This window comes from Calonectris borealis, chromosome 7 (genome assembly GCF_964195595.1).
Source record: "Calonectris borealis chromosome 7, bCalBor7.hap1.2, whole genome shotgun sequence".
Taxonomy (NCBI): domain Eukaryota; kingdom Metazoa; phylum Chordata; class Aves; order Procellariiformes; family Procellariidae; genus Calonectris; species Calonectris borealis.
The window spans coordinates 41,941,512-41,968,032 of record NC_134318.1 but is presented as its reverse complement, the minus strand read 5'-3'; the positions used below and the strand labels follow the sequence as shown (position 1 = coordinate 41,968,032).

At 37.7% G+C, this 26,521-nt stretch overlaps 1 protein-coding gene across 4 annotated transcripts; it reads right to left on the bottom strand.

Moving 5' to 3' along the window:
* Positions 1-515: 515 nt before the first annotated feature.
* MKI67 (marker of proliferation Ki-67) lies at positions 516-25,329 on the bottom strand. Of its 4 annotated transcripts, none has more exons than XM_075155291.1 (15): positions 25,214-25,329; positions 23,592-23,673; positions 23,395-23,510; positions 22,811-22,880; positions 21,779-21,857; positions 18,361-19,875; positions 17,803-18,041; positions 16,112-16,535; positions 14,176-14,291; positions 13,783-13,954; positions 13,560-13,694; positions 8,594-9,690; positions 7,685-7,760; positions 4,015-7,110; positions 516-2,471 (listed from the first exon to the last, which is right to left on the bottom strand). In XM_075155291.1, the coding sequence occupies exons 1-15, from the start codon at positions 25,303-25,305 to the stop codon at positions 2,320-2,322; spliced, it is 7,461 nt and encodes a 2,486-aa protein (XP_075011392.1). In that variant the 5' UTR covers positions 25,306-25,329; the 3' UTR covers positions 516-2,319. The 4 variants fall into 4 exon arrangements, with proteins under 4 accessions (XP_075011392.1, XP_075011393.1, XP_075011394.1 ...); XM_075155292.1 differs by having other exon boundaries at positions 4,015-7,107; XM_075155293.1 differs by having other exon boundaries at positions 21,779-21,842.
* Between the last annotated feature and the right edge of the window lie 1,192 nt (positions 25,330-26,521).

Below are 26,521 nucleotides of genomic sequence, written 5' to 3'. Positions count from 1 at the left end.
ATATAGTCATCTTCTGCAAAAAATTCAACTAGTAGACAACAATGACCCCCTTTTCCATTAGAATGTCAGATGTTAGGAAAAACAGGGTAAGAAATGATACAACATCAATGCTAACAATAGAAGTCTTCCTTTTAGCACAACTTTCGAATAATAGCATAGCTTAGGGATTTAAACCTACAGCAACTCCTAGGTGTTGCGGGTTTTTTTAACCTCATAATATGCACCATAGTGGCAATGGGGTTCTGACAAATTGATCCCCTATACATTAACTTCAAGGGGTTACAAATGCTAAGTTGCTTTGTCCCATTTCCCTTCTGTGAATCCGTTAATGGTTATAGTCTCTGGCCTTCTCTGAAAACAACAGGGGATACTTCTAGGAAGCAGCCAGTAGGGGCTGATAAAGCAATAGCTTCATGAAAGGTGGAGTTTTGGTCTGTTTTTTGGTTAAGTAGACTTAGAGCCATGAACGAAGCATGAGAAGAAAAAGACCACCCTTTTATAGGGTGAGAGGAAACTGGAGAAGTTGCTCAGCCTGCTGGGACTTAATATATAGATCCAATAAAACAGGTACCATTCTGAAAAACTCTTTGAGAGTCCAGACTTACTGCTTCAGTTGTTGCTGTGACAAGATGCATGAAGCTACATGACCCAAAAGTTAGGAAGATGGCAAATCCTGCACCATAGACCAATTAAACATTTTGGGTAAAGATGTTCCTCGCATCTGGAAGCCTGAAATCAAAGCTGGAGAAAAGACTCCTCAATCCTATAGCAACAACCGTCATCAAGCGCTGACTCTAATCACAAGAAAGTCCTGGGGGGTTGCTGCTATTTCGAGAGGAATAGACCATCCACTGGTCCTGGTCAGTGGAAAGCTTGTAACTACGGTAGAGCAAACACATGCAGGAAGCAACAGAGCTAATTTGAAAATATGACTAGAACTACAGCATCTTACACTTAAAATCTACACGCTAGAATTGAAGTATAGAAAAAAAAAGTGCATTATAACAGGATAAAATGCCCAAAGCATTTAAAAAACTGTGGATATGGACACAGCACATTCCACATATTAAAAAAAACCACCTAAATTTAAAAAAAAAATAATTTTAATATCATATCACATCTGAGCTCTGAACATCTGGACAGCATCCAGTGCATTCCTTACTTAATCTGACTATTCTGGATTTTGAAGAAAGAGAACAACAGACTTCCCAAACAAGAACTCACGTGAAGAAAGGGCTATTATCATTCCCAAAAAGAAGAGCTAACATGAATATCTGAACATAGCATCCAGCTGTCTTTCCGTAATGTCTGTAACTCCTCATAGACTCAATAAAAATGTAACCTTTTAACTCAGGTCTTAAAACTGCACAAAACTTAGATGCCTGAGATGAATTTTCTCCCTTTCTGCATTTAATACAGTAACAGGAAGCCACCAGCCTTGAAGACAAATGCACACTGCTTACCCATTCACTGCAGCCACTGATCTCTAAAAACAATCTCCAAACCACCCTAGCTACTCCACATTAACTGTGACTCTATGAAAAGGGGCAACACAGCTTCCTACACTCACTACTCCCTCCTCTCTTACCAACGCTCACTCACAGAGGGAAGTGCTGCACCGCGTGGCCGCATTCACAAGAGAAGCGTCCGCGCTGCAGAAGGCCCACGGTACGCTTTCAAAACCGTGCCACGTGGCTAGGAAGGATGAATCTTTGAAATACGCTTGTAAAAGGACTGCAGTAATTACACATTCTCTTAACTGTTCATAAGAACACAAAACACACAAGTCCCAAATTGTTTACAAATTTAATGACTTACAAATCTGCACTTTTCAGTACAACAAACTTAAGGGTTTTTTTAAAAAATTATCAAAATTTCAGCATAATAGTTCTGCTAATACATCTATAATTTTTTAAAGAATATTTACAGAACTGTAATGAAAAATAAGACTTAAGCACATGAAAATTTAAGCAGAAAATAGCTTACAATTAAAATGGCAATAAAGTAATATGGCTTCCTGACTGCTGTACTAATCAAGAGAAAAAGGGGGACAAATACTGTTACAAAAAGATTCATTTTTATGTTTGCAGTTTTGCATAAGCACCCCATGGTTTAGGAACCACTACACAGACAAATCTACTAAAACAGGTATCTAGGCTGTATCTGTAAACACGTTAAAGACATATTTTGATACTATCATAATTCAGTGATTGCTTTACAAAATCTGAGCTTAAAATCTGAGTGCAAATCAATTCACATTAAAAAACTGCAATTTCAACTACTGAATTGATTTAAAAACTGGTTCTGTGACTGTTAAGACTATTTTCTTGTTCTTGCACTTGTTCTTGTGCTAGATCTTGTCTTCCTGTCCGTCCCTCCAGCAGTCCGAGTAGCCCTCACATCCTCTTCGCCAAGTTCTTCTTTAGCTTTGTTTCTTTTTCCTTTTTGTAGCGATCTATTTTCATCATTCTCTATTTGTACACAAAAAAAAATTAACTGTAAATTTGTATCATAAATCAAATATTTTACACAAACTTCAATCTTCAGTTAGATTGTTTTTAAAGAAAGTGTCCCTAATGACTACATTCCAAAGATTACATCTATGAATTCAACAAGCCAGTTACAAACCCCATACTTCTGCACATCCAATATCCTTTAAGATAGATCCCTGAGGACTTACAGCTATTTCTGAAAGTAGGTTAACATTAATGAGAGCACCAAAACCAATTAGCTACCATTTTAGCTAAAATTCCTTCTACTGATATGTAAAACTAAAACATATCCAACACTGAAGAAAAATCCTGCAAAAATGAATATATAGCAACTGTTTTACGGTCCAGATAAAGCTGGAAAGTCAGGGTTTTAACTGTAAACCCTAGATGCCTGTGTGAGTATCTCGATAGCACAGAAAAGTTAAGCTGCTCCAACAGATGAACATCAACCCAAGCACCAGACAGAAACCGTCTCTACAATCCATGTGGGGAAAGATGACCTTCCAGGAAGAGAAAATCCAGGCAGGTAGTAAAGCATCAGAAGAGATCAATCATTTGGCAAGTACATATATCAGTAACAGGAAGCAGGAACCAGCAGGTGTGTAAAGGGAAACAAAAGAAAACTCAATAAACGAAGACAGATACATGGTAAAATAGATGTACAAGTTATATGAGGATAAGCACATGCAATAGAAAAGGGAAAGAGCCAAAGAGAAATGAAACAAAGGGCACAGTCAAATCACGATAAGGTTTTTAACACATTTTGACAGGAAATTCTTCAATATGTAGCACTAAAGGTTCATTGTTATTTCCATTTGCATACATTTATTTGATAATATTTTCTAATTCATCATGGTAGTTTTTAAGTTACATCACATCAAGCTGAAAATTCCAGGGAATATTTTAGATGTCTGCAGCAAGAGTTCTATCGGCTTGGGGAAAGCAAAACAGTAAAGGAGGAAATGGGAGATGCATGGAACTTTTGCTGTCTTTTTAGCTCAAATACAGCTTCAAGCCCTTCTAGCATCAACTTCAAAAAACAGTTGATGACTAGTGAAGGTACTCCAAAACCTAGAGATACAAAAGCAGGAGCTTAGATGATATTTAGGAGAAAACAAGATAAACAATGGGTGCTACAAACATGTGATTATCATGTTCTGTCATTACTGCCTTCTTCTGCACCTAAGTTAGTTGCTTTACTCTAAACTGCAATTTATTGTTATGGATTGAGAGAGAATGTATTATAGAAGGGCACGAAGACATTTGAATACCCCAACAGAGGAAGAATACATTTCATATCCCATAAAACCAACCCCTTCTACTTAGGAAAAACAACTTGTTTATATAAGACAACATAGAGCCCATTTACTTCAGTCTTCTTGCTATATTGAAGATCTACTCTCTATCTATCTATACTAGAGCATGGCAGCCCACAATAATACTAGAATTTTGTACACATTATTGTTACGTCTATAAATAGCTTAGTTATATTTATAAAATCGAAAGCAAATTCTTGCCTCACCTGATTTTAATTTTTTGGATGCTAAGTCATCTGCTGGCAACTGACATTTTCTTCTGCGAGAAGTGGAAGTTGCCTGTTGTACAGGGTTAACCTCTTTTCCAGACCGATTATTTTTTTCAGAACCAGTGGATGTCAAACACACATTTTCAGTTTCCAAAGTGTTACCATTTTCCGGCAAGTCGCCATTTTTACGAATAGAAGTAGAAGTAGCTGCCTCTGATGTGAATTCTACCTTTTTCCTTTTATTCCTCAATTGCCTTGTTCTTTCCTGGGATGAATTATTTTCTAGGGACGTACCTTCACCTTCTTTAAGAATCCTCTTTTGACCTCTATCTTTGGGCAAGCCAGGTTTTTCCCTGAGAAAAGTGGAACTAGTTTCTTCAGATTTGGAAGAAATTGTTTTCTTTCTGCCCACTCTTGATGAATTTTCTTTTGCAGATGGAGCTACTTCCAAAAGTATACTCAGTTGTTCTTCAGGAGTTTCATTCTTACCGTCTTCTGGCAAACCTCGAAGTGAGGTGGAACTAACAGCCAGTGAAGTGATTTTTTGCCTTGAGTTCCCTTTTGAAAGATCCGTTTTTTCTTGGGAAGTAGAATTTTCTAAAATCAGCTTTTTTGCTTCCCCATAATTATTCTTTCTACCACTTCCTTTTGATAAGCCCTGTTTTCCCTGAATAGAACTTGTGGCTTCTAACAAGAGGGCAATTTCTTTCCTTCTGCCTTTTCTCCGTTGATTTTCTTTTACAGATGAACCAAAAGTTTCTAACAGAACATTTTGATCTTCTTTAGGAGCTTCTTCTCTACCATTATCTGCTGGCAAACTGCGTTTTCCTCTCAGAGAAATGTAATTAGTTGTGAGTGATGCCAGAGCAGTTTCTTTCCTTCTGCCCCTTCCTAACGGCTTCTCTTTTGCACAGGACTCTGCTTCCAAAGGCATATTTTGTTCTTCATTAGTACTCTCCTCTTTATCATCAGTTTCTGACAAGCCACATTTTCTCTGGAGAGAAGATGAACTTTTTGCCTCTGCTGCTAGATCAATCTTTTTCCTTTTGTCCCTTGCCGAGACAGTTATTTTTGCCTGCAAAGTTTTATTTCCCAAAGCTGGATTTTGATCTTCTCTCACAGTCATCTTTTTATCATCACCTTCTAGCAACCCACATCTTTTTCTGATAGAAAGAGATCTAGGTGTTTGTGACGCTGCAGCAACCTCTCGTCTTTTCCCTCGTCTCAGTGGATTGTCTTCTGTTGAAGACAGAGTAGCTTCCACAGCTGAATCTTGCTCCTTTACAAAAGCCTCATCTTTACTATGATCTGCAATTAATGTTTGTTTTTCCATAAAGGTAGAACCAGCTATTTGTGGCATGCAATCAACTTGCTTTCTTCTGCTCCTCCTTACTTGTGAAGAAGAATTTTCTGAAGTCTCATGTTGACCACCTTTGTAAGTCATTCCTTTGTCATCCTTAGGTAAACTCCTTTCTCCTCCAACCACTTCGGAACTGGCTTCAAGTTCAAAATTAACTTTTCTACCTCTACCTCTTCTACATGCAGTTCCGTTGTTTCGTGCTTGATTCTCTTGCAGGATTTCAGTCTGCTTTGGTTTAAGTGTTCCCTGTTCATTTCTTGTCCGCTTTTGACGGCTGTGAGCAAGACGGCCAGTGTTTGCAGCAGGTATTGATGTGCCAGGTGGGTTGTTCTGGTCCTTCGTGACTTGGCATGTATTCTTGACACAAACAGAGCTCAGAGAATCTTTGAGAGAAGATTCGTCCATTTCTGTTTCTGACTTAAATTTGGGAGTAGTTAGTTCTGGGTTGTTTACATCTTCAGCAAATTCATCAGTCTTTTTCTCCAAAGAATCATTTTTGCCTCTCCTGTTTCTAGTTCTGTTTGTTTCTTGTACTGCACTTCTGTTTGCTTCCAAGTTCAGAGCAGTAATTGGCATTTTGTTTGTCTCTCCAGAAGGTGACTCTGTCTTTAATCTTTGAGATGCCTCTGTTGCATTTTCCTGAGCATTTTCTGTCTCATCTCCCTGAGATACTTTAATCTCATTTTTGATGTGTGATTGTGTTTCAGTATCAGTTTCAGCTGAAGTTTCCTCCGTTTTCTGAATGTTTTGTTTATTTTCAAGTGCCATCCCATAAATGTCTGCTTTTACTTCAGTTGAGTGTTTTCTAGCACTTCTTAAAGACTTAACACTTTTCTCTGTTATCTTTATTTCAAGTTTAGTTCCTTTTTCAGATTCTTCTGCTGTGGCAGTCTCAGTATCTTTGTCAAAAGCCCCTTCATCTCTTTGTACCATCTCTGCTGATGAGTCTTTGCAAAGCTTCCTTGTTGTCCCATGAAGGTCCTCTGAAGAAGTTTGTTTAACTTGGTCATTTCTAGCTCTTCTTCCTCTTCTAGGTGGAATCAGTGGTTCTGTGTTTTCTACTTTTTTTACTCCTTTAGACCTCTTCCCAGGTGACAGAAGCATTTCTTCACTGTCTTCTACGCCACCTTCATTAGATTTGTTTTCAGGTTTTTTTAAACCTGTTTGCAGTTGACAATTTTCATTCTGAATGCTACTAGATACAATTACTGTCTTTATGGTTGGATCATCTTCAGTTTCTAATATGTCATTGATGCCATACCCCTGCAAAGTCTGTTTCATATTTGCAGGTTCTTTCTGTAGCACTGAAGAATCTTTGCCACAAGACTCAAGATTCTCACTTGGATGTTTTAACTCCTTTGGTTCTTTCCTTTTACTTCTTCCTGGTCTTTGAGTAGCTCCATGTGGCTCCACAGATGAAACAGTTTCAACTTTTTCCTGATCAGGGTGCTTTGAAACAATTTCTTCTTGTATGCAACTGTTTATTCTCCTTCCTCTTCCTTCGTTTTTAGCTACTGAAGTTGAAGTACTGATCTCTCCCATCTCTTCTTGGGTGCTCTTTTTTCCCAGACCTTGCAATTCTTTTAAAGTTAAATCCTTTTCATGCTGCTTTGCTGAAGCAGGATGTACTGTCTTCCGTGATCTGCCCCTTGTTGGTCTCTGGGTAGACTGGTCTTCACCAGTTGATTCCTTCTGTTGAGAATCTTCACCTTGTGAAATATTTCCTTTGTCTTCTAAAACAGGTTTTTTTTGCCCCCCATTCAAAGTTTTTACATAGAAAAGAACACAAACAAAAGTTATACATTACTATGCCTGAGATCAAAGTATCTGTGAGTTTCGATTCTCCTAACAGAGTCATCTTGCTCAAAAAAATCACACTTAATATTCTTAATTTATAAATAAATAAATAATGATTTTAACCAACTCCTAGATTAAAGGCCAGGCTTCTGACCAAAGATGTTTGGTTTATTTGGTAGGTAGCATTGATAGGTTTAAGTTATGTTCTTGAAAGTCTTTGCAAAGAAAGATAAATTTTAAGTGGAGACCTTAACATCAGGTTTTTTACACTGGTACGTTTGGAGATGCCAACATCACCACACCAACAAACTACTACACTGTTACTTCTACACCAGTAGAATTCTAGCACCTGGTGTTCATCAAGGATGATGGCACAAATTCCATGAGCTATGCATGCTTCGCACTATGTATTTTTGAATTTTTAAAACATATGTTAAAACTTCATAATAACATCTATTACCTTGTATATTTAATTATTCCTCTAGTTAAAGCAAAAGTATTTGTACTTACCATATTTATGACTGGAATTAGTACAAGGAGGTGCAGTATCTTCTTGCTTAGAATCCATAACATTTACTGATCTGACCTGAGGGAATAAACAATAATCAATAAATGCATGTCTAACAAGACAAGAAATAATGGAGCCAACTAATATAAAATTAATGTACAGTAATAGTTGAAAAAAGTCTTGTCAAATACTTTTCTTTAAAAATGAAATCTGCTTAGTTTTGTAACTGCATCCATATATTTGATATTACCACACAAATATATCAAACTTAATACTTGCCATCTGAGCTAATGTAGCAGTTTTTAAAGAGAAAGATAACACTGCATAGAGTTAAAAAAAGTATTAATTAAATGGGCTGAAAAGTGTCTAAATGAGTGCTCAAAAGGAATTTGGGGTATTGAAGCCGAATCTTTTGAGTATTTTGTAGTGTTTTACTGTAGTTCTACACTGATAAGCACTAAGCCCAGTGATACTCAACATTTTACCTATGGATCTGGGAATTAACATCAAAATCAATACTAATAAAATTCACAAATGACAAGAGTGATGAAGCTGTGAATTATAAGGTCAGAATGGTAACCCAAAGCAACCTCAGTAACTACTTAGACAGGGCTCCTTCAAAGAAAAAAAAAAAGTGCTCAGATTCAAATTTGTAATAAGCTATGTCTTCTAGCAGGGGAGCATTCACCTGGACAAAGCTACCAAGTAAAAAAGATTGCCATCTTTACACTTTTTGAATCAACATGAGGTGCTTTTCTAGAAGGTATCTTTTCCTCCAGAGGTTACGGGCACGACATATTTGAAGTGCTGTAACATACAAGACGTCATACTAGGAGGCCTAAGAATTCATTTCAACCACAGGCTTCAAAGTCTAAATATATTCCTTCCAAGAGCTAAAGAAAGTATTTTACCTTAATTTCCTCTGGTATATCAAACATTTCTGTAACTCCAACATAGTCCACTTCAAAATCAGAACATTTCTGCCTGGGTTCTGCCATAAGCCTTTGCAGACCCACAAAATCATCAACTGGTTGATACTTCTCTCTCGGAGTCTTCACGAGTCTACTAATACCAAACATATCTTCTATGGGTTCAACTTTTTCCTTTGGTGTCTTGAAAATACGGCTGACTCCAATCATGTCTTCTACTGGTTGATATTTCAGCTTTGGAGTTTTCTCAATTAAAGTAATACCTGCCACACCTTTTACTGCTTCCCTTTTTTGCACTGGAGTCTTCAGCAATCTTTTAAAGGCAATTTCATCTGTAATAGGTTCCAACTCCTGCTGCGGGGTCCTCAAGAGCTGCTTGATGCCTGACAAGACCTCGACTGGTTCTGGCTTCTGCTGCGGGGTCCTCAAAAGCTGCTTGATGCCTGATAGGACCTCGACTGGTTCTGGCTTCCGCTGTGGAGTTCTCATGAGTCGCTTGATGCCTGATAGGACCTCGACTGGCTCTGGTTTCCGCTGTGGAGTTCTCATGAGCTGCTTGATGCCTGATAGTACCTCGACTGGCTCCAACTTTTCCTTTGGTGTGCTCAGGAGCTGCCTGATGCCTGACAAAGCCTCTACAGGCTCCGGCTTCTGCTTTGGGGTCTTCATGAGCTGCTTGATGCCCGACAAAGCCTCTACAGGCTCCGAGTTTTGCTTCGGGGTCTTCATGAGCTGCTTGATGCCTGACAAGGCCTCTACCGGTTCTGACTTTTGCTCTGGGGTCCTTAAAAGCTGCTTGATGCCTGACATGACCTCAACAGGCTCCAACTTCTGCTTTGGAGTCCTCCTTTTACTTCCTGATTTCACTCGAGATGCTTGTTTTTCTGGAATTATTGACAAACTATCCACATTAATATTTTCTTCCAGCATAGCTTTTCTTTTTTCAGGAGTTTTTGGGGATATTGCATCAAACATAGACTTTAGAGACTCCTTCTCTCTCAGAAAGTGACAAATTCCCGGACTATCTTGTTTCTGTTCTGAAGCATCTGAACTATTTAACGGTGACACCATCATCTCTCCTGAAATAAGCAGTAGATTTATGCAATTTGGAAAAAGAATTAAGCAGAAAGTCCAAGCATTCGAATTGCTGTATAACTAAGTAAAATGGATTCAAACAGCCAGAGCCTTCTACAACCAAAATCCAAAAATGTGCATCAACAACTGATTCGGTAATTAGCTTCTGCAAGGCACAGCATACATTTAAAAAACTGACTGTAAAAAAAATTGATTTTTTTCCTTATTTAATCTGATATAAAAATTAATGTTTTCTGTTTTCCCTAAAATTTCTAGTGGTGTAAGTTTTTTATTGCAAATACCAGACATAAGTGAGAAATTTTCACATTAAAGAACATACATTTGACCTTTCCGACACCAAGGACGAAAAAAATGACAAGAGATTTTTGTAAAATTTATATCATGGAATCATAGAATATCTCAAGTTGGAAGGGACCCATAAGGACCACCAAGTCCAATGCCCTACTCCTTGCAGGACTACCTAAAACTGAACCATATGATGAAGAGTGTCGTCCAGACACTCCTTGAATTCTGACAGGCTTGGTGCCGTGACCACTTCCCTGGGGATCCTGTTCCAGGGACCAACCACCGTCTCAATGAAGAACCTTTTCATAATGTCCAGTCTGAACTTCCCCTGGCGTAGCTTCATTCCATTTCCTCATGTCCTATCGCGGGTCACCAGAGAGAGGAGATCAGCACCTCCCCCTCTGCTGTCCCCCTCTGCTGTCCCCCCCTCAGCCTTCTCTTCTCCAAGCTGAACAAACCAAGTGACCTCAGTCTCTCCTCGTAAGTCTTGCCCTTGAGACCTTTCACCATCTTGGTCGCCCTCCTCTGGACACATGCTAATGGTTTGATGTCCTTCTTACATTGAGGTACCCAAAACCACACACAGTACTCAAGGAGGGGCCACACCAGTGCGGTGGAGAGTGGGACAATCACCTCCCTCGATCGGCTAGCGATACTGTGCTTGTTGTACCCCAGGACACGTTGGCCCTTTTGGCTGCCAAGACACACTGTTGCCCCACATTCAACTTGCCATCAACCCAAACCCCCAGATCTCTTTCCATGGGGCTGCTCTCCAGCCTCTCGTCCCCCAATTTGTACATATAATCAGGATTACCCCGTTCCAGGTAGAGAATCCGGCACTTGCTCTTTTTAAATTTCATGTTTGGTGGTTGCCCAGAGCTCTCATCTATCCAGATCTCTCTGTAAAGCCTCTCTACCCTCAAGGGAGTCCACAGCTCCTCCTAATTTAGTATCATCAGCAAACTTACTTAATATACAATTCCTGTGTCCAGATCATTTATAAAAACATTAAAGAGCACTAGCCCTAAAATTGAGCCCTCGTGGATGCCACCGGTGACTGGCCACCAGCCTAATGTAACCCCATTTACTATAACTCTTTGAGCCCGACCCACCAGCCAATTGCTCACCCAACGTATTATGGACTTGTCTAGCTGTGTGCTGAACATTTTATCCAGAAGGATACTGTGATAGACAGTATCAAAAGCTTTGCTAAAATCCAAAACCACCACATCTACTGGCTTCTCTTGGTCAACTAGTTGGGTGACCTTGTCATAAAAGGAAATGAAGTTGGTTAAGCAGGACTTTCCCCTCATGAACCATGCTGGCTATGACCAATGACTGCGTTCTCTCTCAAGTGTTTTTCAATAATTCCCAGAATAACCTTCTCCGTAATTTTACCAGGCACTGAAGTGAGACTGACAGGCCTGTAATTACCAGGGTCTTCTGTCTTACCCATCTTGAAAATTGGGATGACATTTGCCAGCTTCCAGTTGACTGCGACCTCTCCAGACTCCCAAGACCGTTGAAAAATAATGGAGAGAGGTCCCGCAATAATATCAGCCAGCTACTCAGTTTGCATGTGGCTTGTACCACAAGTGTCCCGTGGAAAGACACTTTTCACAAATATTCATTATGGTCACTGCAGAGCCACTGACTTTTGGAGTTCTTGGATTCTTTTGCAGCCTGCTCATTATGCATAGCAGAAAAGGATAATCAAGAGGAAAGCTTGGGAAAACAAGTGAAGTTAATTTCTCTGGCTGTTTAGTGCCAACTATTTATTTTCCTTCCCTATTTCCTAGCACAGTAAGCACAAGCATTAGAACAAGTGTAACCATGCTGTTGCTCAGTAGAAACAGCCATCATTCCTCCCTCTAGCAAAAAAGAACTGAAGCAAAGGAGAGGTTATGGAAAAAAGTCTGGTCATAACTCACAGAAGAATTTAGAGGAAGTTGTATTTTCTTCCTGAAATGCAATTTAGACCAAATTTATAATGCCAGAAATGCTATTTCCAGAATGATATACTCAAAACCAGGCCTTGAATATTGAAAGGTTAGCCTCGCTTTGGTCCCTGGAAAAACAGTGGAACAGGTCCTCTTGAAACATTTCTGGGCACAGGAAGAACAGGGTGATTGGGAACAATCAGCATCAATTTATCTGAGGAAAATCATACCTGACCAATCCAATTACCTTCTACAATAAAAAGAACAGATTTGTGGATGAAAAGAGAGCAGTGGAGTGGCTATTATTTAATGCAACTTTAACAAGGTTTTTAACACTGTCTCCCACAATATTTTGGTATCCAAACAAGAACATCACATGCGAGATGAATGAGCAACTGGTTGAATAAAGAACTGGCTGGATGACCAGGCTCAGAGAATTGCAGTTAATGAGTTACCTGTAGGCCAGTAACAAGACTACTGCAGGCTGGAGGAACAGGCTAACTCTAGGAGTCCCGTATCCTTAACTACAAGTATAATCTCAATCTTATCTGTTCATTTTAAAAGCCTCATCTCCAAACTAGAAATAAAGTACACATGTCTACAGGTGTCACTTTTTAATCAACGCTTATAGGATCTAGCAATAACTTGCCTTTGTAGTTCCTATCCCATCAAGTCCTAATCATAAGATGTTCCAAGTCCTTCCAAATTCCTGGTCCAGCAGGATTAAGAAATAAACTAGTTTTTTCCATCCATATTCCCTAAATTATGAAACTAAAGGATTCCTGACATACAAAAGGATCGATGTATATAGTATCTAAGATTAAGGGCTTGCTCATTGATTTAAGGAAAGCACTAAGTAACAGGATAAATTACAGCTGATAACAGACATCTTCGAGTGGGTGAAGATCACTCTGCTAGTTCTTCTTTGAAAAGAAAACACTTTTTACTGGATTCCCTTCTGAAGTTATAACAAGGTTTGTTATACCTAAGCCTGTCTTCCACAACATCTGAAATAAACCAAAATACATTTCAACTATTATTATTTTAAATATTGGAGGATTTATTCTTGATTTTTCTCGGTGTTTCAGTAGATGCTCGGTTTTGGTAAATTCTCAAGAAAACGGAATTTTAATTTCAAGAATTCTGAGTTATACAACACTGGTATGCAAGATTATTAGCAAAAGAAAGCACAACAAAGTACCACCTTAATACAAATCTTTCTAACCTGATACTTTTTAAAAAAAGTTCTAAACAGACTTTTTCTGCAAGATTACACAATAACCTCTCCCTATCATGACACTATGTCACTGGATTTAGATGTATCCACAGACAACTGAGTAAGGAAGTGCCATGCTTCAGCACAAGATTTGCCTGAAACAATACTTCTGAAGTTTCATACCAAATAGAACGAATAAGAAAATAACACCTACTCAAAAATTAACTAGAACTACAAAAATGTCTTTTAATACATGATAAAAATCAATGGTTCCTTTTAGGGGTTGCCAGATGCTTCATCTCAATGCATCACGTCTGCCTAGGCAGAGACTACTCACTGTCTCAAGCAGCAGACGCGCCACTACCACTAAGTATACCTAAACATTTCCTTTCTTTTCAAGTAACAAACATACCAGATTCTTCAGGAGTGTGCAACTCAGAAATTTCCACTGCAGTACACGTTGGTGTAAAATCAGCCTTCTGAACAGTGGCCAAAGGTAATGTTTTTCCACTCTTATTTTCTGGGGTTTGAAACATTTCAGTCATTCCTATAAATAACATTCAGAGAAGTGAGCGTATGCTTTGAAAAAAGAACTACACAGTTGGCAGAGTGAGCAATAGACTTTAAAAACTTACCTGTGAAGCTTTCGTCCATGTTCATGTTTAGCTTCAAGATAGGATTTTTTACCACTTTAGGAACCTGTCCAGCCGTTCTGACTGTGGTGGAATAAGCTCTACCTACAACTATTGTAGCAGGTGACTCTGCATGACCTGTACTAAAATGACCTTTTATTTTTCTTTCTGGAGTCTGCAGAGGGGAAAGAAGGGAAGGGGCAAAAAAAGTTAGTAAACAAAGATTCCTTTTATATAAAACCTACATTTCTTATATGCTGTGACAGACATCAACACCCATCTAACATCATACTAAAAGCTCATAAGCTTCCAGCTTCTACAGCAAAATACCTACTAGCTGTTTTGTGGTTATGCAAAAACAAAAAAAAAAGAAACATGAAAAAAGAAAAAGAATACCTTTGGTGATTGGGTTATCTTCTTCAGGGATCTTCCTTTTTGGACATTTTTTTTAACAGTCTTTGACTGTGGTCTTGCAACACCTAATTTTACCACTTCTGCCCAAGATTTTGCAACTAGAAAGCAAAAGAGAAATAACCACTTTAATTCTCAGCTGTATAAATGGAAGTTCACAGTTATTTCTTTATGAATCCAATGGATTTACTGCAGTCAGGCATAGAAAAGTGGTTGTTGTATCATCTGACAACACCTATACTAAAGCGCTCTGTGAAACACTTTCAATTGGAAGACCCAATTTCAGCTGAAGTTTAACAAGTGTCCAAGAATCCAGTATTTCTTTTCATAACAAAACAACAACAAAAAGCTTCATACAGTGTCAAATAGATATTGGGACATAATTTTTCTTGTATCACCTTCTCCTCATAACATACTCTGAAAATTCCCAAAGCAAGGTTATCTTTATCACAACATCATTCTGTACACAGCAGAGGAATCAGGGAATTAGTTACAGCTGTGTAATAAATGAAGCTGTAAGTTGGTAGGACATCTGCCTTGTTTACTTCAGAAACAGGCTATGAGAAGACAGGGATCATATAAAAGAAACGATTATTTTTTTTAAGTAGAGATAAAAAGGGGAATGCCGTCCTGAAGAAAAGGATATTATTATTCTCTTGTCAGAATTGCTGCACAAGTTGGGGAAAGTCTGTAAATAAAAAGAACTTTCACAAGCTGTCATTGCTAGGGTGTTCAGGATACGTAGAAAAATGTCAAGCATGCAGGAAATTATCTGAAAAAGCACTGGAAACACAAAGAGTTTTATTTCGGATACAAAGTAGACATCCAAAATTTTTAATATTACAGAAGAAACTGATGCACTGATATTAAAAACCACTTACACATTACAGAAAGGTAATGAAAAATGGTATGTCATTAATATTTGTGAAGTACTCTGGTGCTATTAAAATGAACAGAACAACCAAAGTTACTGAAAAAAAAAAACCACTTATTTTGCAAAAAGACTAATACCACTGTTCAGCTGTATTAACCAGCAAGTATTGTGAGAGCCTGTGATTTTATCTCATCATGTAATAATAATAATGATGAGACCATCATCGGGACATTGTATGTAATATGTTGTTCAAAATTTTAAAATGACACTACAAAAAAATTGAGATAGTAAAGAGCAATAAAAACTCCTGGGTGAATGGTGGTGTTGGTGGGAAGCTTTAAATTTGACTTTGAAAGAGTCAAATTGATTTAATTTATGAAAACAGATGACAAAAGAGACCTTATCTGAGAGTTTCTTCAAAGATAAAAATTTCAAGAACCAGAGCTCCCCTATCATGTTTCCAGTGCTGTCAAAACTATTTCAAATCAGTGTTCAACATTCAAATGTTCAACTTCAAAATATTCAAATTAACACCCAGTTATTATCCTATTTTTTAATTATATCTTAATTTAACTATAACTTAACTGTCAATAGTTAAGTGCAGTCCAGTCTATGGACAAAGGTTGCGAACAGTGTATAAAAAAACAAGGCACAAAGAAAAACTGAAGCTAGATTGCTATAAAGTGCACGTTTTCAAATCAAAATTGATGTAATTAATACAATTTGACTTAGTCCAATACTGCTTGAACTTGAAGGATCACTATTGCAACTAACCTCGCAGAGAACCTTAATCCATTTTTCAATTTCTGAATATTAACACTTCTGTTCTAAATATGGTTTTATATATGCTTTAATAATTTGCTTTATGAATACAAGAGAATGTAACACTTTGCAATTCCCAGTTGATTCCAACAAGTCCAACAACCTTCAGAAAATATGCCAATCATTTGGAGGCCTCTGCATAATGAAATAATAGGCCTACTTCAGTTTTGTTCCTGAATGTTAAAGCATTAAAATTTATATTAAAAATTAACTGCTGAAACCAACCTAGTAAATTGGCACTAGAGGCACCACTTCTTCTTTTTGCACTGATAACTGCTACAGCCCCACTTCTCCTCTTCATGGGAGTGATCTTCAAAGCAACTTGTGCGCTTCTTGTTAATTTGTCAGGTGTAGCTGTTAAAAAGGTTTTATCATCTTGGTTAATGTGAGAAGATTTAGGTGTTTTCACTTGTGCACCATTTTTCTCCTTTGAATTCATGTCTTCTGCAACAGCATCCTTCTCTTCTGCAATTGGTAATGGTGCCGTGACGTGAGAAACAGAGAAACGCCCTTTTGTGTAAGATGCTGGAGAGCCTAAAGTAAATTTAGGTGTTGCCTTCCCAGAGGCAGGGGATGAGGCAGCTGGGGACTTCTGGGTTGGCAAATTTTTTGGTGACGTTTTTTCTTTCTCCAAATGTTCAGAAAGTTCCTGGTAGAAAAAAAAATACATGAAGATAAAATGTTACTGCACGTAGCTGAACTACAAATGGTCAGCTACATCTCTGATGAGTAAATACAATAGTATAAAATATCATCAGATCATTTGAAAAAGCCTTAAATGTTATTCTCTGAAAAAACACTTGTAAGAAGTTTTAAATTTGAAACAGTCTCAAAGACATACACAAATTAAACTGAATAAATTAACTGAATTTATTATTCTACTTTATTCAAAAGTTTTGTTCACATCAAGTACACTACACACATTTTAACTAGTTTAGATCAACAGCAATGTCATGTTTTAACCTGGCAGGCAGCCAAATACCACGCAGCCACTCACTCACTCCCCCCGTCCCCCCCAGTGGGACGGGGAGAAAATCGGAAGGGTAAGAGTGAGAAAAACTCGTGGGTTGAGATAAAGACAGTTTAATAGAACAGAAGAGGGAAAATAATAATAATAATAAATAATGATAGAATATATAAAATGAGTGATGCACAATGCAATTGCTCACCACCCGCGCTGACCGATAACCAAGTAGCGATCGGTACTTCCTGGATCACGCCTACCGTTCATATACTGAGCATGACGTCACATGGTATGGAATACCCCACTGGCCAGCTGGGCTGGCTGCCCTGATTATGTTCCCTCCCATCTTGTGCACCTAGCTCAGTCAGTAGGCACGGGAGCTGTCCTTGGACTAGGAGGGCACTTAGCAACAACTGAAAACATCAGTGTGGTATCAACATTCTCCCCATACTAAATCCAAAACACAGCACTAGGAAGAAATTTAACCCTATCCCAGCCGAAACCAGGACAAGGGAATGTTTTCAAACTTCTAGCCAAACCACGTGGCAGTAGCTTGCACAGTTTGCCAACAAACTACTGTTCTGTTTTCTGGTATTTATGGTAAACTGGAGTTTGTAGACACTGCTGCTAAGCACAAACATATAGAAATATATTCCCGCATATGCATGAGAATGAGCAATAGCATGTGAGGTGAATGAAAACACACCTCCTGTATAGACAGGTAGATGTAAAGGGTAAGCCAAGTCCTTTCCTACAATGGAGACGTTAAAAAAATGCCGATTAAAATTTGCTGATTTCAAATACCATTTTAATTTGCAATTCAAATTTCCACTTCCCAACATACATTAAACAAGGTTTACTAGTAATTTTTAATTAATCTTTAGAAGTCTTAGAATTTATAAATTCTGTTCACATTAATTATCTTAGCAACTTGATTAGTCTTAATGCGTACCTGGACTGCAAAGTGCTTCAATCCCTGAGCCTTTTTCAGAACTGCACGTGGCGAGTTTCCAAACGGTAAGCTCAGTCTCGCAGGAATCGCACCTCTTTTAAGGGGCGAGTTGGGAGGCAAACTTTTATCAAAAAGTTCTGGACTTAGATGACCACCAAAAGACACTCTCTTTCTTTTTCCTAAAGGCTGAAGTGACAAATCACCACTTTTCCTCTTCTGAGATATCCTTTTTGTCTTGCCTAAAAACAATGGAAACATTTCTATATATTTAAGAATCCAAGTCAACATTTTAACCTGCATAGAAAACAGTGCTTACTCACTTTTTAAAGTTGGAAACATATCAGAAGGTAACTTAGAGAGAGACAGATTCAATTGAGTAAACTTTTATACATATTATTGTATATTTTTATGGTCAAATACAACTACATGATAAATATTTTAGAACTAATATGTCAGCAGCGAGTTCTATGTTTTATGTAAATGGAAAAATTCTCATAAAAATGCTACAAGAATGTCTCAAATACAAAAACAATGAGGCAGGGGATTAAACATATTTACCTGATTCTTCTCCAGCCAACAGGCCAGAAATATTCGTTTCTGAGACAGCCTCATTGTCTTTCAGTACAGTAGCACTTCCAGAAGACCTTCTCTTTGATGACAATCTACGAGGTCTTATAACACTGGCATCTTCCAAATCTTGTATCTGATGATACCCCTTCATGGCCTGCTCTTCTTTAGTTCCACTGTCTTTTCCGTCTGTACTCCTGCCGTGATGTTCTTGAACAGCATTTGTCTCCACTGCTTTTTCAGTCAGCAGTCCAGAGGTCCTTGGCCTACCCCTTTTTCTTCCAGAGTCAGATTTCTGACCAGCAGGAGATGCCAGTTCTACTATTAACTCTTCTGAAGCCAGTGTCTCTGAATGGACACTTTCGTTTGATAATCCTTTATTTTGCCTGTTATTTCTTCTAGGGCTCTTGGAATTAGAAAGAGAGGCAGGAGTTTCAGAATGTCCCTCTTTTGAGTTAACAAAGTTTGCCTGATCACAAAGTTCTTTCAGCACTTCTTCTTTTACAGGTTTTCCTGGTGTATGTTGTTTACTATTTTGCCTTTGTTTTAAGCATTTATTTTCTGCCAAAGGTAGTTGTTTGAGGCTATCATTTCTGCACACTGAATCTTCCCTTTGAGTTTCACCTGAAATGTCTGAAAAAGACTTACGTTTCAACGACACACATCGTCGAGTTGTTGGAATATCAGTATTTACAGGATTCATTCCACTAGTTTCTTTGGTAGGTGATATGAAATGAGACCGAGGACTCTTCCTTCTGGGCGTTGGTATAGACAGAACATGTTTATCTACTTCAGAAACACGTGTCATGTTAGTTGTTTGCGCTAGTTTATCTACTGTTCTTGCAGAGCTGTGTATTTTCATTTTATCTTCATAATCCAAGCATTCTATAGAGCACGGCTTCAGTGAAAATGCTGCATTTCCATCATTCTCCTTACTGGGTTTGGTTGTAACTTCGGTTCCTTTAGATTTGCCTGCTGTACTTAGTTCTTTATGATCCTGCAAGTGACTTCTTTTACCAGTATCTCTTGACATCTCCTTTGAAACAGGAGTTCGAGGACTTCTGGTGAAACTCTTCTTGGTAGCACTTCCTACAGCTGAGATCTGGTTAAATTCTGAACTGATTACTTCTTGCTTTATTTTTATTTTACGTTCTTCAATATTTTCACTTCTGCCTGTTTCTTTTTCTTTAGTCAGGCTTCCCAGATCATAAACACAACTTGATGATGAAATTTGAGCACTTGGTTCTAGCAGAACACTCCTACCATCTTCTTTTGCAGCTTGTTGAGATACATTTCTGTCTTGCAGAGTTTTTTTCACTTTAATCTCATGTTTCAGTTTTTCATAGAGTTTACTAAAGGGAGATGTTTCATTTTGCTTTTTACTAGATTGATGTATTCTGTGTGAAGATTTGGGTGTTTGTAGTTTGACGGGTAAAGCTTTGGAAATATTTTCCTCTGTACTTTGTTTATTTTCATTGGCATTTTCTTCTTCACACTCAGCATTATCTACAAAGTAACCAAAGCAAAGCAAAACAAAAAGTAATCCAGATGCAGAGTTACTTAAAAATTGCAGAACTACAAATATGAGTTCCATAAATACAGATAAAAATTCCTTCCTTTCCTCTCCCAAGACGGTCAACCAGGGTTCAGGATACAGTACTGTAAATAAAGCTCTGTTAACAATAACAATTTCTCTCATAATAGAAGCATTAGTATCTACATAAATTGTAACTTGTAATCTGGAATTTATCTCAGATTCAGGTAAGGCACTTGGAATTTCACACTTTTGTTTTTCTTCAGAATCAATGGCTCATGTACATCTTTCAGGGCTGCCACAAGACAAATCTATGAGCATAGAATTAAAGAGCCATTTAGATCGGCTTATTGCTGTATTGCTTGAACTGTGGCAATGCTCCTTTAAGGTAAAGCCAGACCATAAAGCAGAGCTGCCACGTCCCAGATGAGACATAGCAAGTGACTGCATCTGTGCTGCCATTCCACTACAATCTGTGAACTGCATCCAAGGAAGCTTGAGGTAGCATGCTTCACCTTGCATTTTCCACAAGCAAGGAGTATATGCAAGCTAACAGAGTTCATCTGATAAGAGGTATTTTTAAGCCACAAGAAGCTGAGACCTCATGTACATCTGTACACCTGCAAGGGCTATTTCTCAACACTACTTTATGTCAGCATGAACGCCTGCTGAAACAAGTGCTGATACATGTTGACTTTTCTTAATTGTGATGGTAAATAATCCATGTAAAGATGAAGGTAGAGACTCTGACATACAAGGAAAAGCCTGTCAATTATCTTCTGGGAAAGGGGAAAAGGAGTGAGGGGGGAAAGAGAAACATGGGAAAGAACAGGGAATCAGGTCTTTCTGTGAAAGCTTTTACTCAACTGCAGACAAGTCCATCAGTAATTTTATTACTGAGCTTACAAGTTGTTCCCTTAAAGTTGATAGAACAATGAAGCAAAGACTGTTGTACCATAGGACAGTGTTGGGGAACCTATCACCCAAATCCTGTGAATACAGATGCGCTCACAACAGCCCACTGAAAGAGAACACTTTGAAACAGCCTGGGTTTTTTGCAGTGGAACAAACATCTGTCACAAAAATCAAACCTGTCTGTAGATAAATAGCCTCCATCTAACAAACCTTTATCTTCCCATGGAAGTAACATTACTTAAGACAAGAAGGATGGGAAGGTGAAGTCCTGGCATTTAACCAGTCCATGGTCTATAACTACCCAGAGTTAGTAGCTCTAGAAGATATTTACTGGGTCTACATGAAACAGCTATTGCAAACTATTATTTCAATCAGCAAAATTAACCCTTCCTATATATCTCCACAATTATACCTGTCTCAATTTCTTATTAGAAAATAATACACGAGATGATGCAGTATTTCCTCAAAAGGGATCTAGCTGTATTCTAGGTCAGCAGAGAACTGCAAGTTAAATTTTAATCACAAAGGTGAATTTGCCATGTTGTACTTGTTTGATGCTGCTGAAAAGTAAAATGTAATAGGTCATTGTTTCACCTATCAGTTTCAACTGACATTCATATTGCAATTGCAAAGCTGGTGTACTGCACTCCCTTCTTAGCTATAATCTTCATAAACTGAATTTGCACAAATCACTTAAAGCAATATATATAGATTTTGCCAATTCCAGGCTAACTGTTACTGCCCATTTGTCAGGATGCAATTAAACTGATTTCTCCCAGCAGGACTTAGCATCTAAGTATGATGAGATAGTACACTGACATAGCAAGGTGTATTGTACTCAGATTGAAGTGTCTTAAAATACATTTCTTTTGCTCTTTTCAACCTTGTTTTTCCTCTTATGTTAGGAATAAATGCAGCTAAAGTGGAAGAAAACAAACCCCCCATAAAACAGGTACCAACCTGAAGCATGAAGACTTTTAGATCCTGAAGTTTGTTTGCGTAGTAATTCCACTTCTGCCACCTGCTGAACATGAAGAACCTGTAAATTTGTACAATATTACAGCAGAGCAACAAATATTTTAGTTTAGCTTTCAACTGTACATTGAAAACCACTAGATTTATAAAAGTATATTCATTGTTTATTAAACAGGCTTAAAAGTATTCAAATGAAATCCTAGAATATTTCAAAATTTAAGAACATCAAGCAATACACATTTGAGGTCCTATATAGCAAGAGTTTAAATCTTGTTTTATCATTGAAATTATTAGCTCTAAAAGCAGCCAAAGCATACGAATATATACAAGTACTTTTGAATCTCACCTTCTTACCAGACCTAGTGGGAGATTTTTATTTAAATAAGAAAACTATAACATAACATAAAAAAAAAAAAAAATCTTTCAATAGCCACAGTACTCACAAGCTAACACCATCCCCTTTAAGGGAGAAAACTTTGCCAAGAACAAAAAAAGAAACTAAAATGAAAATAAATTATTAAAATATAGGCTTAGTTTGAAATTTATAAATTCCAACAATCCATTAGTGTACTAGCACACAGAACAACAGATTATTTTTGAAAAAAAATAGTGCTCATGCTCTAGGGCAAACTTCCCCATTTAAAGTACAAGGATAACCAATGCCCATACTCTGTATTTCCTGCATCCCATCCTCTCTTCAAAAAAGCTAAGGATTAATTTTTAATAGCTTACCTGTATTAGTGACATCATAGATTATTAAGTATCTATTACCAGAAACTGACAAGTCTAAAATTAATAAATTATTAATTTAATTAACAATTCATTAAAATTAATTAATAAATTATTAATTTTTTAAAAAAGTATTTATCTGAAGGAGTTTTTTGTATTTTCAAACAGAAAGGTAGTCTATGGCTGAAAAATTATTCTTAATAAGAAAACAGAACAAGGAAACGGAATGCCATATCACTATTAGTACCAATGTACTTGTCTTAAACAAGCCTACGGCCACAAAATTACCTGCAATGTTTCATCTTTTGGAGCTCGAGAACGCCTCTTTCTTGGAGTTGATTGGAGAGGATATTCAAATCTGGAAGAAATACTTAAAAAGTAAGACAACCATTTTTTGTCAAATAGCTGATGACTAACTTCTCCTTATTAAGATACACGACATAGCAATAGTTGTCCACTCCCAACAATACACACATATCACTTTTAAAGCGATCAAAATACTAGATCAAAATACTTCTAAATTTTGCCCTGAAAATGACTACCCTTGAAACAAAACCAAAAGGATCTCTAGACAATTCTATCTGTATTGGTTTAGCTTAACGTAATATAAAAGTGATTAAAAAAAAAATCTTTAAGCAATCCTGCCTTCTGAAGAAGGTCTATAAGACATTGTAAAGAAATATGAAATAAACTAGATTAACTTCCATTTCTGAAGATGGTAAAAGGACATTTTAATTTTTCCCATTTATCTACAGCCATCTTCTGTATCTTCATCCAGAAGTAAGAGCCTTTGTCCACAAAGCTCTCTGCATTGCTTGCCTGCAGAACACACTCTAGGATTGAGGCATTAACAGTTTGTCACTGGCACTTACCTGAAAGAACGATCAAAAATAGTAAACAAATCTCCATGCTTCAGAGGTACAGGTTGCTGAAAACAACCACCATTCAGCTGCGTAGGATTTACTGCACTTAAATTAGTCAATATTGCCTAAAAATAAAACAAACATTTCAGTAGCCTGGTGAGATGCAACGATGCAACACATATGTCATTAAAATATGTATATCTTACCTCCTTGTTTTCATTTACTTCAATTTTACAATGTTCTTTGGAGACCTGAGGCAATTGGATGCGAATATCACATTCTGTTCTCCTGTGGGTGAAAATACAATCTGAGTTTCAATACACACAGAAGACAGAAAAATCTGACTGCTATAGAATTAGGTGATTTCCCAACTTTTCAGCTAATAATTGTACAGCAGCATGATATTTCTTAAATTTGGTAACGTGAAGACAATGAACTACCTATGTCTTTCAACTGTGGCAAAAAATTAGGAGCTCACACTTGTACAACATCAGAGAATCCACATCAGAAAAAAATATGTAAAATACCCAAATTCTGAAAAAAGCAGTTCACAACAAGCCGAAAGACACATGTCTACAACAGGTATCTGGTGGTTTGAGATTACTTCTTCCCTGACTTGCAAGTTGCCAAAGACTTGTGGAATATTTTTATAAAATACCAGCATGTGCTCTTAAGCTCGCTGTTAGGCATTTGTTACTGATCACTCTCGGAGACAGAATATTAGGTATAGACCTTTGGTCTCACCTGGATAGCCACTTCTCCCTTCTTAGAAGTTGTTAGTAAGTGAAAGCTGTGTTTCTAAGGGTACAGACTTTTTCTTTCTTTCCTTTTTTTTTTTTAAGCTAATCTCTAATGCTTTTGACATGCTGTAGGTCTTTAGGCAGCAAACATATCAGCTATCACACCAGAGGTACTCTTCACAGAAGTACCTGACACCTCTCACTGATGCAGCCAACAGAAATTAATGCTTGTACCATTAAGTATCACGTGTCTGGGCAGCTCTGCTGAAGCCAAAGAACAGTATTATTGACACCGGAGTGCTTCCCATAGACTTTCACTACGGAATCTGATTCAGGACTGAATAATTACTGAATTATTTAAGGTATCTATCAGTCCGTAATGTGCTGAACAGACCTAGTTTAAGAGAAGTAAAAACATTTTATTTGAAGCTTATTTATAGTAAGATCATCTAGTCAAGTCTTCTAGTCAAGTCTTCACATATACCGTTCAGGAATATTAATTTTATCTTTTAATGTAAAATAGCTGCATCAAGCTCAAAACCCACTATCACTCAAATGTATAAGTCAAAGCAAGTTTCAAGATTGGAGGAGTATAAGTTCTTATTAACCTTTAATATTAATTCTAGATATTGGCTGACGTATTGCATTACTGAGATTTTGGAGAACTAAAACAAAAAAAAAAGAAAAAAGAAAAATTGAGAAGAGCACTGATGTAATGAAGATGGTTGAATACAAGCCATGTACCTGGCTTCTCTTCACTAGCCAATTATCTGGAAACTGCCTCTGGATAAAAGAATACCATCACTTGCTTATCAACTGTGTATTACTCTCAATCCCTTCCCCAGATTTCCTTTGGCCAGAAACTTAAAAAAAAAAGTAGTTCTGGCAAGGCAAGGAAAAAAAGTAACAAAAATTACGTTCAGCTTTTTAGTCTTACAATTAACTTTAGTCCAATATCACCTTCCCTCCCCTGAACACGATTCACAAATAAACAAACATTTTTGCAAATAAGGACTAAAACATATAATCTGCAGGAAAAATATCACTAATATTATTTCGATGTACGTAAGTAGTCAACTAATTCTCACCTTCCAAATAAACAAGAACTTGCAGTGAGTGGAAAACTAATTCCATCTGTCCCATTCCGTTTAATTATAACAATATTCCCAAAGAGCGGCATATTCAAATTCAAATGTAAGGAATTTTACCTAGAAAAGAACATCAAAATTATTCATCCAAATAACGCTTTACGTTCTTATAAATCAATGTAATTATTACTTTTACTTCTGTTCAAGAGACATTTTCCAATGTACAGCAGAAGAATCTCAGTGCCATTTACAGGTGCTTGCCAGTGTAGAAAACTGGGAACTATTTACCATGAACAACCACTGTAATCACACACAGGGAATTGAGGAGTATTTGGAGAAACTGATGCTTATACAGGGTGGAAAGAGCAGTCATCACGTCTTCATGGAAAATCAGTTATACTACTGTTACATATGCAACAGGTATTTGCTACCCATCAGAGCCTTTGCAAAGATTCAGGGCCAACACATATAGTCATTCCCATATGCAACTTAAAACTATTTTCCTGTAAACAGTCGCTCCTCCTCAGCTAAACCTAGATATTGCACATTCTCTTACCTACATGGAAATGCTTAGACTTGACTTCAAAGTAAACAGAGGCCAACTGACTATAGCTGTATCCTCCTGGAAAAGGAGGAAATGGTAGCATTACCACGAAGGAGCACTCGCAGGAAGACAGCCGAAAAGGCTGAAAGTTTAGGGTTGCTAGGATCTCGTGATAGGCTGCTGATACAGCTGAGAGGGTGGCGAGTGCATCTGTGCGTGCACATACAGAGAAAGCAGAAGGAACGGCGTTTAACTTGGGGAAAAAACCCCAAACCCACAGCGTTTGCACAACCAGGTACGCTGTTCCTTTCATACATAAATATGAGTGTGCCACGAAGTACAAGCAATTCTCAAAAAAGCATATATAAAATGCACTAGCAAATATTGTACGTTTGAAAGTGGCAAGCTAAAAACAAGGGATCGAATGTAGTTAAGAGCGACCCTTCTGAACTTTTTTGCTGAGTTTCATACGTTAAAATGCTTGTTGAAAAAAAACAAAACAGAACATACCTAGGACAAATTTGACAGTACCCTTAAGAAAAGCCTTTTCCTGTACGTTACAGGAAACGGCAGTCTTCAGTTTTCCTTATCCAAAGTGCGCTCTTCACAGTTTCCACCAGCTCCTACAAGCGAAAAAGGCCACACGAGCTGCAGAAGCCGAAGTTTACGCCACCGTTACGAGCCCGGGCTCCGCGCGGCCGCAAGCGAGGTAGCCCACAGCCGGGGCTCGTGGGTCCCGGCTCCCGCTGGCAGGAGGGGCCAGC